Here is a 14,834-nt window from a genome sequence, read left to right as displayed (position 1 = left end):
ACAACATCCCTGGATTCTGTCCTTCTCTTGCTTCCCCTGTGTATTGCAGTCTGATACCCCAACGCCCCATACAGCTTCCATGTATTCCCCAGCTCATGATAGCTGCTGTTTTTTCTTCTCTGGTGGGCAGTGGGAGAAAGGACTCTACAAGGATTGGCAGTACCCTGGTCTGCTGAGGGAGTTCCTTGAATGTGATCCTCTGAATCTGCCACAGCTGTCATTGTTGGGAGATTCTCTTCACCTCTTTTATCATTTTCATTCCTACCTGCTTTTTTTTTTTTTTTTTTTTTGGGGGGGGGGATGGTGTTGGTGTGTCCACAACCTTGGTGTGTTCACAGGACGACTGAATCCTCATCCTTTATCATTCCAGTGTCCCTCAATAATCATTCCTCACTCCTATGTTCCCAGTATAGTTCCCAGTATAGTTCCCGTTCCCTGCAGGCCTACTGGCCACCAATGGTAGCCTGGTGCAGACCTGGTAACATAGGCCTTTCCTCACCATTTTGAGAGCCACTGTCATCCAGGAGCATGAGAAGTGAGGGGGGTGGTGTAGGGCCCACAAAGCAGGGGAAAAGGAAGCAGTAGCCATTCTAAGGGAAGGACATTAGGACTAACATTAGAACCCAGAATGTTTTTGCATGTTTATAAATACAGTTCAGAAGGGCAATGAAGCTCCTGACCAAATTAAATGAGCAGATTTTACTTCTTGGGAAAACTGTTCCTCACACCTTATAGAAACATTACAGAAGGACAACTGAAGAAATTGCCATGAAAACTCAAATGAAAGATTATACATTAAATTTGCATTAAGTTTGCATGCTATGCTACAGGTATCTGTTGAAAGGGTATACTTTCAATTTAACTCCAGAGAATAACCCAAACACTGAATTGAGAACAATATTTTTATTTTGTGTCTTTCTGAAGGATTAACTATTGCTTTTTATAAATATGCAAAGACCTGTAGGAGTAGAAATGCAAAGCACAGCATCCACGCCATTAACATGCTAATTCATTTAGAGGGAATTGAAAAAGTAGTTCTGACTATTATGGTATTTGCATCTTCATGCTACTCTGTTACAGAACCTGTTAAGCAAGCGATGGACCTGGCAGAGTTAACAACCCTGGAGGGAGCACCAACCTCGCAGATCATGGGATATCCCACCAGGGCCAGCATAGGAGTAGCATAGATCAAGAGTGGGATGACAAGTGCTGCAATCTTCTTTCTACTCGTGAAACACAGCATTTGATAAGTGATCAAAAGTAAGCAGGGCAGATTTAAACATTAAACAGAAGCTGGATGGAGGCATCTGAGTGCCATGTTTTATGTGTGCGCTCTGTTGGGAGAATGTCTGTTGGACTGGGCAGCTTAGGAGTGCTGTGCTGCACAACGAGGTGTTCGGCTTTTTGTGGCTAAAAGCAGTCCTGCTGGTTTGCTGAAGCAACTAGAGCTGGAACATGTGCCTTGATTGCTGTAGCTCCTGCTACATTCCCACGGGTTGCTTAATGTGCCTGCCTACATGGCCTATAACTGTGCTCTGTCTTTGTGGTAGTCCGAGAGTTGGTATGGTTCCTGCTCTGCTGTACTTTAACAAAAACTATCAGAAAAGAAAGCATTGCTTGCTCTGAATTCTCTTCAATTCCGCACAACTCAACTGAAAATTAGTGCCTTTAATTATTTGGGAGAATGGATAATGTGATTAGAAAGCTGAGGAAAACTTTATGATTTGAGAATTAAATGTCACAAAGAACCATACGTAGGTAGTTGATCTTTTAAACTTTAGCTATTCTGTGACTTCAAGTAGTTTCATTGTGTTTTCAGTCTTTATGCTTGTGTGCTCTTTCATTATCATTGTTCATGTCACAGAAAACTGAGTCCAACATATTTTGAGAGAAATGGTAGAAAATAATGAGCAACTGAAAAAAAACAGGTTAGCAAACCTGAAGAATTCTCATGCATGCCTTTGGAACTAACAAGTGCCTTTTCAATAAACTAACTGCAAGATGTAAAGTAAAAAAAAGAGCTTCCATGTTTCCCATCATGAGCCTCAAGAGAAATGAGCTCTGCAGAAAAATGTCATGTTCCAGTAGCATGTCCAATATATCTCAAAAGGTACAGGAACACAAAAGAATCTGTAATAATATCTCTGTCTTGACCCAAAGAACTAACTTTAGTACTCGTTACAAGATAAATGGAATTCTGACAGTGTCAAATAGTTTCAAAACCTGCTAGAAAAGATATTGATGCATAAATTGCATATTCTAATTTAAGACGCAGCAGAGAAGAAAAAAATGTCAAGTGGGACACAAACTGATACTGTGTTGCAATTTCTGGATAATGTGTATTGCCTTTTTATGAAAACCTGACAAATTCATTGCACCGATTACCTGGAAATAAGAGAATGTGAGCAGCAGTAAAAGCCAACATACAAGAAACCACACTACAGATAAATTTCAAGAGCTTCAGAGCTTCCCACTCTTCAAAGGCTTTCTGGTATAAAAATTTCCAGAAGAAGAACATGTGTGGAATAGTAAGGCTCAGCGAAAACCAACTAAATAAAAAAGAAGGTGAGTTGTTATTACAACAATTCAATAGCATGATGCTAAAAACTTTGGCATGAGTTTAATATGAAACATGGTACAGGAAAATTATATAAGAACACTGTATCACTAAGTTGTTCTTTGCAAAATTAGTTTTAAAAGAATGAGGGATATGATTATTGTGTAACAGTTAACAGATGTGTTGCAAAAGTAGATATGCTGCCTTCTTTCATATTTTGGTCTGTTACTAAGGTAAAACAGTACCTCTTTTTAAAGTTCTTTGCTTCATAGTTTTCAAGAAATGGAGGAATATTCTAAAAGAACTGCATTGATGAAAAACATTTTTATTCACTGTTCTACAAATTAAATCCACAGTCAATTTCAAAAAGAAATTTATAAAATAATGAGGACTACTGCTTCCATATTCTTTAGGTTAAAAAAAACCCCACAAATATAAGTATATTGAACCATTGTTCAATTCAGTTCAGTTACTTTTAATGCATTCTGTAGATGAAATGCATTATGTAGATGAAAAACTTTATTCTAGAACATTAAAATGAACTAAAAAATTATTAAGACACATATATTCAAAGTCATTCAAAAGATTGTTTTCCTTCCTCACAGGTGACGGACAGGAATCTAAAAGAAAGAAATGCTCTGATCAGGATGCAGCTTTCTGAAGTGCTCAGAAATGGAGAGATGCTTTTGGAACCCATGCTGGGCTGAAGACCTAGACTGAGATTCCCAGATTCTAATATAATTCTGCCATAGCAAAGTGCTGGCTAAATAATTCCTAAGTAGTCAAACACAGTGTCCTGGCTAATACTGAAAGCTGTTGCTACTGAAGCTTCTGCTTCCTCTACCAGCAGTGGCCACAGTCATAGTGAGCAAGAGGCATATAACAACCACTGATCTGGATGATTTTACTTCAACTAAAGACTGAGGTAATGTGTTCTTACATTTCTTAAATAAAAATGGGAGGGCCCTGAGGAGCATGAATAATCTATAGGTAAATGGGAGCAATATAAGGTAGGTGGTGGAAAGAATATAAGCAGTGTTAGTTGGGCAAAAATAGAACAGGAGATCATAACCTAGACGTAAAAATATTTATTCTGTTGCATTTGCTACTCTGTTTACCCATTCTCATAATTAATGCAGCAAGACTAAAATACTAAGGAGAAATACCACAAAGCAAATAATGGAAGACAACTGATATCTTGGAGAGAAACATTCAAGACCCAGAAATACCAATGTGTTAAGGAATCTAAAGGAATAAAAAAAGATTTTTGATGCATTTCTGATCTTCTTTGCTTAATATTAAGACCTAATGAAAATAGAGAAGGGCATGAAGCAGCTAGCAGTGACCATTTTAAACACTGCTTGTTTAATCATACAAACTGTTGAATTACACAACTCCTACTGTAATAAATAGGAACTGTTGCTGTTGAGCTCTGTTACAAATTGGACCACCTGAGAAATTGCTGAATAGCTGATCTATAATAAGTAATTTTTAAGCAGCTGTAAATTTGGATAATGCTTATGTTTAAGTGTGTGGCTGAGTATTGTGCACGTTTTACCTGTTCAGGTCTAGCTTTTTTTATTTTTTAAATTTTTTTTTTTAGTTCAAGTATACATCTGACATAGGTAATCTGAAACAATCTTGAACAAAGGGAATTTTATTAAGCAGGTTCCTAGAAAGATAAACAACCTAATCACAGTGGGGTTGGATTAAGGATTGGACTTGATGATCTTGGAGGTCTCTTCCAACCCAGTTAATTCTATGATTCTATGATTCAGCTAGAAAAGAGTATTCACAAAACCATATTATTATATAAACTTCCTCTTCTAAACTGCTTTGTGAGTGTCAGAAGCACGTTCCCTGTGTTCCCTGTGTTGTGGGCTATAAAACAGTAATTCAAATTTTAGGGTATCTAGTACCAAATCAAACCCATCATGATCTAAAGATTCAAAGCACTAAACCAGTATAAACTCAAGCTGCCAGTACAAATTTGCTCAAAGGGTTTGTTCATTAATTTTTTGGATGGGTAACTTCAAACTGTCTGACTGTCTCTGGTTCTGCTATTCTGTGCCTGACCGGACCCTTCATAGTTAGCCCAGAATTTTATTTTCAGGAGTTCCTTCTTATTGTCTTCCCTACTTTCTGTGCTCAGGTTTCTTGTTTGCTGATGTCCTCATGTGTGCTTCCCTAGCCCTCTTTCAGTTGGGTGTTTACACATCGTTCATGCAACTCTTTCTGTTGTTCTTTGCCTCAGTTATTCATTTATCCAATTTTTCCAAAACTTGTAGCCTCCTTCTCTTTTTGCCTTTGACCTCAGCATAAGCTATGTGGGTGCACTGGCCACACCTTAACAACATGCTCTGTCTCAATGGAGGTTGAGCCATCTGCCTCTCTTGGGTCTTCCCTGAGACTTTCCTCTTCTTGGATTGCCATGAGAACCACACAACTCCATTCTGAGAAAGAAAATGCAAATGCTCATCCTGACCTAGTCATCATCAATTCCAGTCAAAAATGGTGGTACAATGAAGCTGTGCAGAAAAGCTTATCCTTCCTATTTCCTCCCTGTAACTACTAATCATAAATCAAACCACAGTTTATCAGAGATGATTGAATTTTAGCTCATAAGAGCAAAGTACCATCTCTTTAGACATTTCCCAGAATAGTGGGCTTCTCTATTGTCTACATCATCGCTTTTCCCCACAGATTCAACAGTTGTTGCCTTGTATAGCAACAACTCCTTCACCTTCCTGCCTCCCAGGCATGAGTAGACATAAACTGCTATTAGGAAGCAGTCTTGATACTCACTCTGGATCCATCATGGATTTCTGTTTGGAAGGCTATAGAAGTACATTGGTAATGGGGACCTTCAATGAGCAAGGAGAGGGTTGCTGGGTAAAAATTAATCACCATTCACATTTTCTCGCCCAAAGAGTCTTGGATGAACTGCTAGAGACAAAACTCCATGTCTTAGCCAAAAATATATTGCCCTTTGAAAAGAGAGAGCTCGTTTTCAGGAGTTTTCAGGGCTGGCGTACAGGGACAGGAAGGGTTATGTGGCTAACACACAGAAAAGCTACTCAAGTGAGGCAAGCCTAGCGTGCTTTGCTGTGTTCAGCACCGTGAGCTCAAGGAAGTGTCTTTGTGAATGGCATGCCACATCCAAACCTTGCTGGCTTGGATGGTTTGCATTCTCCACGCTAATTAACAATACCATAATGCAGTTGGTGATTGCCAGCCTACAGATGATCACAGCAATCTGCCTCTCAGCTCAGCTAAGTGCTGATGGCCACTGCCATGTCATGTATGTTCAGCACAGATCTCAAAACACATCTCTTTCTCTGTGTTTCTTTCTGTTGTCTTTGCCCCACCTCAGCACTTGCAGCTTTGCCCACTGCCACAAACTCTTATAAAAAGCTCAGATGTTAATAATGGATATTAATTTTATTCACATTGAGAATTGCTCCCAGCAGGGCCAGCTCAACCTCCTTTGCTTCATCTCCACATGCAAATTCTCTTGCCCTATGTGGTCACTGCACAAGGAAGCTTTCTCTTGGAAAAGGAACTTCAATACAAATGAGTTTAATTACTTTGACCAGCCCCTGGCTTAGCAGCAACTCTGTTTATGCTGCTCAGAGAAAGTGTGTCGCAGTTTAAGACTGACCTGACAGCGAGGACACTACGTGGATTTGGATACTAAAGCACTTCTAGTCACAGTTAAATATGTAATGTTAACAAGTGACACCACTTCCACATTCTGTATGAGAGACAGTGCGGTTCAGGACAGAAGCCAGGCAAGTCAGCATGATGGTCTCTAACACAGGCCGTCTTTCTTGCAGCAGGGAGATGGTGTGGTCCTGGGGAAAGTCAGCGGTCCCAGCCACGCGATGGGCAGTCCAGGTTCTGGGCCATGGGGTCCCTGCAGTTAACCCTGGGGCTTCTGCTGGACCTCTTCCCTAGCAACAACCTGTCAGTAGTACACTCACAGCCTGCCCTGTTTGAAAGTCTTCTACACCTCTGGCAATAGAACAGCAATTAACAGGTTAGTTATGGAGGAGTAACTGGGAGTAAGCAGGGTTTAACTCCTTTAATCTTTCTGCCAAATTGTCACTAAGTGGCATGCTGTTCTTGGAGGACAAAGATGGAAATGACCTGGTGTTTTCCAAGAGACTGGTTGTGGATCAGTCTGGCCCCAGGAAAAGCTACTGACAAACACTCCACGGATAAAGTAAGTCCTGGGCAAGGTTCAAATGAGAATGTCAGGCAGTGCATTGACAGTTTGTATAGCCATGGAAAACCACTAGTGTGGGCTCTTGTTAATGCAACAAAGGTATCTGAAATACAGTTGTGTAAATGTGCACGACCTAGCTAAATTTATATTGTTAGATGATCCAGACATGGGTAGACTTTTCTTAAATACCTTGGAATCATGGCCTGAAGCTCATTCACAAAGAAGGTGGTAAAAGTATATCGATCACTGTCATATTGTACTACCGCACTCCTACTCAATAATTTGATCAGTTATTTCATAATTATGTTAATGAATTATGATGGAAGTTTAAAATGCAGTAGAATATGGAAATACCTCTATTGCAAATGTAAATATTTAGTAATAAAATAGGCAGTGTTTGTTTATATCTTATTACAACTACATACAATGTGGAATGTATAATGTAATCGGCATCAGCTTAGTTCCATAAATATTTTAGAACAAAATTACACTTTTTCCTGTATAGTTTGCAGAAAACTAAGAGCTGTGATTGGCCATTTAGGTAAGTGGTTGTATCCAAGTATGCCCTCAGAGTAGATGAATGTACACAGAAATACTTAAAGATCCTTCGTACAGCTGTCTGACTGCTAAAAAGATTGAACACAAAGTAATGTTACAATAAATATTTTGCTTACTAAAATCAGTAGCGAAACTGGTTTAAGTAGATGATTGTTTTGAAAATCTGTAGGGTACTTCTATTTATATTACAGTCTCTAACTATGAGGACAAGTAAATCTCCAATGAACTGAAGTAGGACTTTGTGTATATTATCTCAAGGGGATTATTAATTTAAAATGTCACATGATAAGTGTAAAGTATTTGAAATAAACTGGTAGTGCATGATAGGGCAGGTGGCATCCAGTAAAAAAATTCCACTCCTATCAAAATGTTATGGTGCTTAAATTTGATTCATGCTCAGATTTAATTCTGTGTTTGTTTTAGCAGGGATCACTTAAAATGTGATGAACAGTCTCCTTTCACCACTCTACCTCTGCAACTCACGGAGGCAGCTGCTTGTAGTCTCATGAGAACTTTGTCCCACAGTCCTACGTGGGTAGGAATGCACCCACTCAGCATACACATATAAGTATTAGGATAAAAGCAACATCAACAATAAGCCACTAACATGCCATACAGCTAGCACAGTATATGATGAGAATTAAACAAAGACCAACTTGGACAAAGTAATTTCAAAGACTAAAGAAAATGCTTGGAGGAACATCAACATTTCCTCCTATGTTTTCTCCAGCATGACACATAGACTGAACTTGTCTGACCATGCACATTCAAAGATCAGTAACTGCCAAGAGGAAACTCCTTCCCTCTGTCTTTTTCTAATATATATGGAATTGGCTGTCTTCAAGCTAGATCGCTATCTGCTACTTGGCTCAGGATAGAGGGTTGCAAAAGGCACACTTCCCACACTAAGAACAGCCTATTTACTAAACAGCTGGAGCTAATGAGACCAGAGTACACTAATGTTTGTGACTTGCTCTATTTCTGCTGAATGCAGTAATGGTTCTCTGCCAATGCAGAAAGCTTTGAACAGATGCACTCATTCTGTTTTCTCTTGTCCTCACGATATTCGCTGCAGCAGCCCTGGTTTGCTGTACATGATTCATTTTAATGAGTTCTACATATAAATTTGAGAGTTTGAAAAAAACCCCACAACACAGTTCTAATCAGCAAGCCCAAAATTCTGAGGCACTAGGCAGAGCCCTGCAAGTGTTACCTTCTTCTAGTTCTGCGAGAAACAGTTTCTTATCTAGCCCAAAGTAGAAGAAAACACAACCTACAGCTCAGAGGTACAAGCAGCCCCAATACAACTGGGCTGGAACAGATAATTTACTGTCCCTTCTAGGCAGATGCCATTATTTTCCATAATCCCTGTGCAGCACTTATATATTAGTTTAATAAGTTCCTTAGAAACTGGCAGGGTAAAATTATGCTAAATAAGCAATATTTACAAGAAATTCTTCTGATCCTTCCCTTGAGGCATAATTGAACATTACAACTGACTCCTCAAAAGCAGCTGCTCCATTTCCAATCCCTTTACTTCTAAGGAAAAGCACTTTGCAAAAGGAAAAATCTTTAAATTATTGCTCTTCCTTTGAAATTATTCTCTTTGGATGTCAATTTGTCTGCTAACTCAGATGCAGTGCTCCTACTAATCCCTCCTTTTGAGACTTTACATTTGGAATTATTCATGGAGTGGAACAGGCTGGACTAGGTAGGTCCTTTGCATTTCACACAGCAGAATGAAAATTACTAATTGAGAAGCTGCATGTGGTGAAACATTTTTCTGTGTCAAAAGGAAAAGCTTCTCAAAAAAAATGTATGATTATAATATTTATGGTCATATATATATATATATAGGTGGAAAGTATCTAAAACGGTACATATTTTTCGTGCGGATACCTAAAAGGACATGAATTTTGGGCTTCATACACACACGGTTTAGGCCTAGGTAGTAGATGCTAAGTCACAACACAGGGTGGTTTCTTTTCCAAAATGGCAAATATTTTAGAATAGGGTTGTGTACTGTGTACAGAACAGGGTGTTGTGTTCTGTGACCCTATAAAAGGACTTCACAGGATGATGCTCAAGTGTACGATAAAGTTCTGTGAGCTCTCCGAGTTAAAGAACTCCTCGGGCCGATCCCTACGGCCCAGGAGAGGGCAGTGGTTTGTAAACACTCTCCTTCGGAGAGCATCGGGACTTCCATCCTGCTGGAACCGCCGTGGGGCGCACCGATGGCAGGGATCAGTGACGAGGCTGGCAGAAAGGGGGCAGTGGACCACCGTACCCCCAAACAGCCTGTCCCACCTACCACATCTCCTCTTCTCCGCCCGCGCACCGCAGCATCATCCAACTGACAGACCAGGACAACGAGACAGCCGTGCCCTGCCAATTCCCAAACCAGTCTCCCCGCGGGGACACGGGGAGGCGAAGCCTCTCTCTCCCGGCAGTCGCAGAGGTGGACGGTGGGCTCAGGGATCCCGCAGCTCCCCCGGCAGGTGGGCAGAGGTGGACGGTGGGCTCAGGGATCCCGCAGCTCCCCCGGCAGGTGGGCAGAGGGGGACGGTGGGCTCAGGGATCCCGCAGCTCCCCCGGCAGGTGGGCAGACGGGGACGGTGGGCTCAGGGATCCCGCAGCTCCCCCGGCAGGTGGGCAGAGGGGGACGGTGGGCTCAAGGATCCCGCAGCTCCCCCCGCTAGCGGTCCCTCTCTCCTCCCCTCCCGCACCCGCGGCCCCGCCCCACTCCCGCGCCGCAGCGCCCCCCTGCGGGCGGCTTAGGCCTTGCCGCCAGCCGCAGTGACGTCACCCATGGCCGCTCCTTCTGGCTGCTCCGATTGGCCGGCGGCCGCGCAGCCTTCCCGCCTCCAGAGCGCGATTGGCGGGCCGGCCCGTGATTGGCGGGCGTTGGGGGGGGGGGGGCGGAGGCCGGGCCGGCTCGGAGCGGGGAAGGGGCCGCGGCGCGGGCGGGCGGGGGCTGCGCGGGTATTGATTGTCTGGGCGCGGGGGCCCGACCGCGACGGGGGAGCGGCAACGGGCACCGGGACGGAAAGAGGAGGGGAAGAAGGAGAGGGGGCCGGGTCAGCTCTGGGTGTGCGTGTGTGTGTGAGGGGAGTGCGGCTCGGGGGCGGGGGGGCCTGCGCGGGAACGCGCGCGCGCGGGGCGGGAAGGGAGGGAGCGAGGGAGGGAGGGGACAAGGGAGGAGGGAGGGAAGGGGATTTTTTTTTATTATTAATCTGTTTTCCGGGCCTTTGTGGCTGCCGGGGGGGACGGCCCGGGGGTGAGGAGGAGGAGGGAGGCAGCAGCGCTACGGCGGCGATAGCGGCGGCTGTTGTTGCCGCCGCCGCCGTGAGGCGAAGGGACCGGCCCGTCCCTTTAAACTAAGGAGAGCCGCAGGCCCGGCCGGGCCCGCCCGCCCTCTCGCTGCCTCCCCGCCCGGCGGAAGGGGCGCTTTGTGCGGGCCCTCGGCCGCTCTTCCTCGGTACCGCTGAGGGCGGGAGCGGCCCCAGCGCGGTGTCGGTGCCGGCCCTCCCGGCCGCTTTCCAGCGCCCTCGCCTCGGCCGAGGAGAGACGGGCAGAAAATGGCAAAGTCTGGAGGAGGAGGAGGAGGAGGCGGCGGTGGTGGCGGCGGCGGCGGCAGCGGGGGACTGACTTGGGTGGTGAGTTGCGGAGCTGCATTTTGTCGTTCGTGGGTTTTGCTGCCCGTGTTTTATTGTTATTACTGTTTCTTTTTGCGTCCCTTGCGTACGTGGAAAGAGCGCAGACTGGCTTTGAAAGGGGGGAAGAATCCAAGGGCTGTCGTGGAAAGGGAAGCGCTGTAGAGCTGCTCGATGGAGGGGTCCGGGGTAGGAGGAGAGAGCCTGGGCTTGGAATTGGAGCTTGCAGCCTTGGGGGGTCCTCGGAGTGGTCGGGGCCATAAGGGAAAAGATCAGTCTGTGAGCAAAGAGGTGGGAAGGAGCCTCCTGCCTTAGGGGCAGCGAGTGGGTCATCAGAACTGTCTTGAGGTCGCTGTCCTCCAGAGCGAGATGTGGGCTGTCTGTCGTCCCGCCGAAGTCTCACTTACTGCCTCTTGTTCCTAGACCAAAGCCTTTGCGGGCTACCAGAGGGGCTCTGTGTTGATCCCATCTTCTTTTGCAACTGTCTGAAATATCTGAAGTTCCCAAGTTTCAGAGACACTTAGGGAGCGGGAGCTGTGTGCTTGCTCTTGTGTCTTGGAGTTGAACTTCATCTTCTAAAAGTTGTAAATTTGTAATAGGCCCAAGAGAGGGTACTTCATTGCTTTTCATGCATTGGTCGGAGGTAATAAGTTTAGAGAGGGTGCTGGTGGTAACTGACTCTAGAACTATTGAATCATTTTGAGCAGCCTTAAAGTCCTTTGAGAGCACAAGCCCTGGCCCACAGTGCAGAGAAGTGCTCCTCTAGTCTGTAGTAACAGTGGATGCTCTCAGGTTCTGGTGAGACTTGAGAGGAAGGAGGAGCAAAGGTGACCTGAAAGGGTCTGGTTCAGCCAATCAGTAACTTACCTGCCTTTCTCTTGCTCAGCTTTGAGGATGAATTCTTCAGTGTTTAAGCAGAAGACAATGAATCTTGATTGATAGATGGTGAGATAGCTGCATCTTTAAGCAGATACATGTGCCTTACAGAGGTAGGAACTTTTAAGAAGTTTTGTTTGAGAGAGTAACAGCCAACTTGTTCTTGTCTCTCTACGTCTTGGAGCTGTTGGAAAGAATGTAATAGCATTATTGAGGTGAACAAGTCTTGTGTATTCTGATGGTGGACTATTTCCATGGCTCTAATTGTTGCATTTTATGCTGGTAATTCTCTTTTTCATTTTAAGAAGCTGGCAGCATGGAAAGGTATATAAAAATTATGAGCAAGTTTCTGGGTGTGCCACTTGAAATTAGACAGTTTAGATGTGGGAATAACCCTAAGCAGAGAAGCTAAAATGATTCTCCTTTCCTTCCTCTGTGATCTTGATCAACTGTGGTCTTTAGGTAGCTTTTCAGAATTAAGGTTTTTACCATCTAGGTTGGACCAAGTAATTGAAAGTTTTACAGCTCATATAGAAAACTGCAGAATGAAGTGTGAAAATTACTGAGTAGGCATTTTTAATGAAACATGTTCTTAAATGAAATGGAGTTGAAATTATGGTGAGTCAACAGTTTCCTACAAGTGGAAACAATCAAACTTTTCATTCTCTGAAAACAGTAAAAGTTCAAGTGCTTTTGTCAACTCAGAGTAGTTGTAGGGAAATAATCAGATTTTAGTTAAAACTCTGTTCATTTATTTTTTCAGAAAACAGTAGGAGGTTGTTCCTTTCTCTCTCTCACATGCCTTTTAAATGGTGAAGGTAGGACTTTTGAGCCAGCTCCAAAAACCAGACCTGTTCCATGTCAGCTGCAGAATACTGACATACAAAAGAACAATATTGTTGTAGTACTGCAATGGATGGGGGCTGTGGCCAGTGTTCCAGGCTGAAAAAAAAAGTTAGGTGAGGTAGTGGTTCATGTATAGATGACCATATGCTGTCCTTGAGGGAGAGAGGTGCAGAGGTAGAGACCGAAGAGTTTCAGCTGTCTGGTTTTAATCTGCTTGCCATGTATCTGCTGGATGTGCAGCCACTTGCTGTTTGGTTGTGAGTTGTTTTGCAACTACTTCGGTTTCTTTAGACTTCTTATGAATATGTTGAAACCACTAGGATGCTTCACTGTCTGAGTAATGTATTTTGCATTGTTAGTGGTTTCTTAATAAGACCACAAGTTAAAACAATTGAAGGATAACAGAAGTAAGTCTAGCTCTAAAGATGAGGAAATAGTTAAAACTTGGTGGGATGTTTCAAACTAGCAAATCCTGTGTACCTAAACTGGTGCTTGTATTTTAGTAAAGAGTTGTATGTGTAAGTTTGGATTCAAACAGCACAAATAGTTAGGAAACAACTACACGCAGTTGTGAAAAAGGAAAGGTACTTTCTGTGGTAGAGAATTTACCTTCGATCGAATGTCATAATGAGACATGATAGAAGTGTCAGGTGATACCTGCTTTTACTTTTGAAAGCAAGAGGAATTAAATGTTTATAGAAACAAACATCAAGCTGTCTGTGTTTTCAGCTAAATGCAGCAGAACTTAAAGAAATGTAACAAATTGCCTGGTAAGCAGGCACAGTTAGCAGTGAGGATATGAGAGTATAACAATTGAAATTGTTTATTGGGAAAATAGTTTAGCATTATAGAACTGAAAATAAACCAAGATAACCTCTGATTTATAGAATGTACTTGTTATTTTTTTAATTGCTTCTTTTTTTTTCTTGTTCTGGTTGATGATTTTTTGGAATCAGCTTGCAGCTCTCCACTCTAGTAGTTGGTAGAAGGTGGAGTTTTGACCAACAGAGTAATATAAATTACTTCTGGTGGATGATCTCCAAGTGGCACTCACAAAAGTGTCAAATTAAGAGTTAATTACAGAAGCATGGTTTTGTAACTAGAAGAATTTTCATCGCATTTTCTAATGCTAGACAAACTTATTTTAAACAAAAGAAATAATTCTTTAGCCTCGGTATGTGCTTAGGAACTACAGAAAATGAACTGCTGTAATGGTACAGAAATAGTTACTTACTATTTTTTTTAATAAATATGCCCTTTATGTTGAAGGTGAAGTAATTCCAAGTAGCAAAGTGAAGTGTGTTCATTATGATACAATGGTAATGCCCTCAGAGCTACAGAAGAGTGTTTCAAACAAGCAACACTTCATCACTTACTTCTGTCAATGTGTTCAAGACTTTCTCCTTGACCCTAAGAGCTACACGAGCCTGATAAATGGAAGCTGAGACTCCTGAAGACTTTGAACACCACTTCCATTTTCCTACCCTTTATGAAGGGATAGGTTTCAGGTCTAGGAAATGTTAGCTTGAAGTGAATATTTACTGGGTGTTAATGTGACTTTTTAAAAAAAAAAAAAATTAGATCTGTGTGCTTCTCAGATGGAGCAGAATGGAAATAATGTACATTATTAGTAGATGGAAATTATATATTTGGTTTATACTGGTTCATACTTGATTTCAGTAAATACTGTAGTTGTGTACTGGTAAGTGAAAAGATACAACCTTTCAAATAATTGAAATTCAGATATTACCACCTTAGTGTACTTTAAAAATAACTTTTGCTATTGTAATTTTTTAAAAACGTAAAGAATGTATATAATGAATAAGATAGTTGACTCAATATTAAACAAAAGAACCCCACCAACAAATAAAGTCCACCCCAGTCCTTCTGTTAAAGGGAACTTGTCTGTCTTTTATTGTTTCATTTTAAATCAAATACTCTTAACTGTAATAAAGGAATGGCTTTCAGTTTGACATGGCTTTTAATAATTTGTTCTGAGAGGATTAAAACAAATCTTCCTCTTGAATAATGTCTGATAAGTCCTAGTGATACGCCATAATTCACTTGTTATGGCTTCTGCACTAAGTGTTTTCTAACTTTATGGGTAAGTTTCTTG

At 42.4% G+C, this 14,834-nt stretch overlaps 1 protein-coding gene and 1 long non-coding RNA gene across 5 annotated transcripts in view; both read left to right on the top strand.

Annotated features, from left to right (window-relative positions):
- Positions 1–376: 376 nt before the first annotated feature.
- On the top strand, positions 377–3,986 carry LOC114056100. Its single transcript, XR_003570910.1, has 2 exons — positions 377–2,565; positions 3,163–3,986. It is a non-coding gene; the product is annotated as an uncharacterized LOC114056100 (long non-coding RNA).
- Positions 3,987–10,589: 6,603 nt separating this feature from the next.
- The window catches only part of TOP2B (DNA topoisomerase II beta), a 66,268-nt gene continuing 62,023 nt past the window's right edge, over positions 10,590–14,834 (top strand). For 3 of the 4 annotated variants that reach the window (XM_027880985.1, XM_027880982.1, XM_027880981.1), the window contains exon 1: positions 10,591–10,999. In XM_027880985.1, coding sequence (XP_027736786.1) covers positions 10,922–10,999 — 78 coding nt within the window. In that variant the 5' untranslated portion in view covers positions 10,591–10,921. Of the gene's footprint in view, positions 11,000–14,834 lie in introns of all 4 variants that reach the window. The other variant, XM_027880983.1, reaches the window with a different exon arrangement.

Source organism: Empidonax traillii, unplaced genomic scaffold, assembly GCF_003031625.1.
Source record: "Empidonax traillii isolate 1590-97213 ecotype Southwest subspecies unplaced genomic scaffold, ASM303162v1 scaffold81:size2596050, whole genome shotgun sequence".
In the NCBI taxonomy this organism is placed as follows: Eukaryota; Metazoa; Chordata; class Aves; order Passeriformes; family Tyrannidae; genus Empidonax; species Empidonax traillii.
This window is presented reverse-complemented; position numbering and strand designations above follow the sequence as displayed.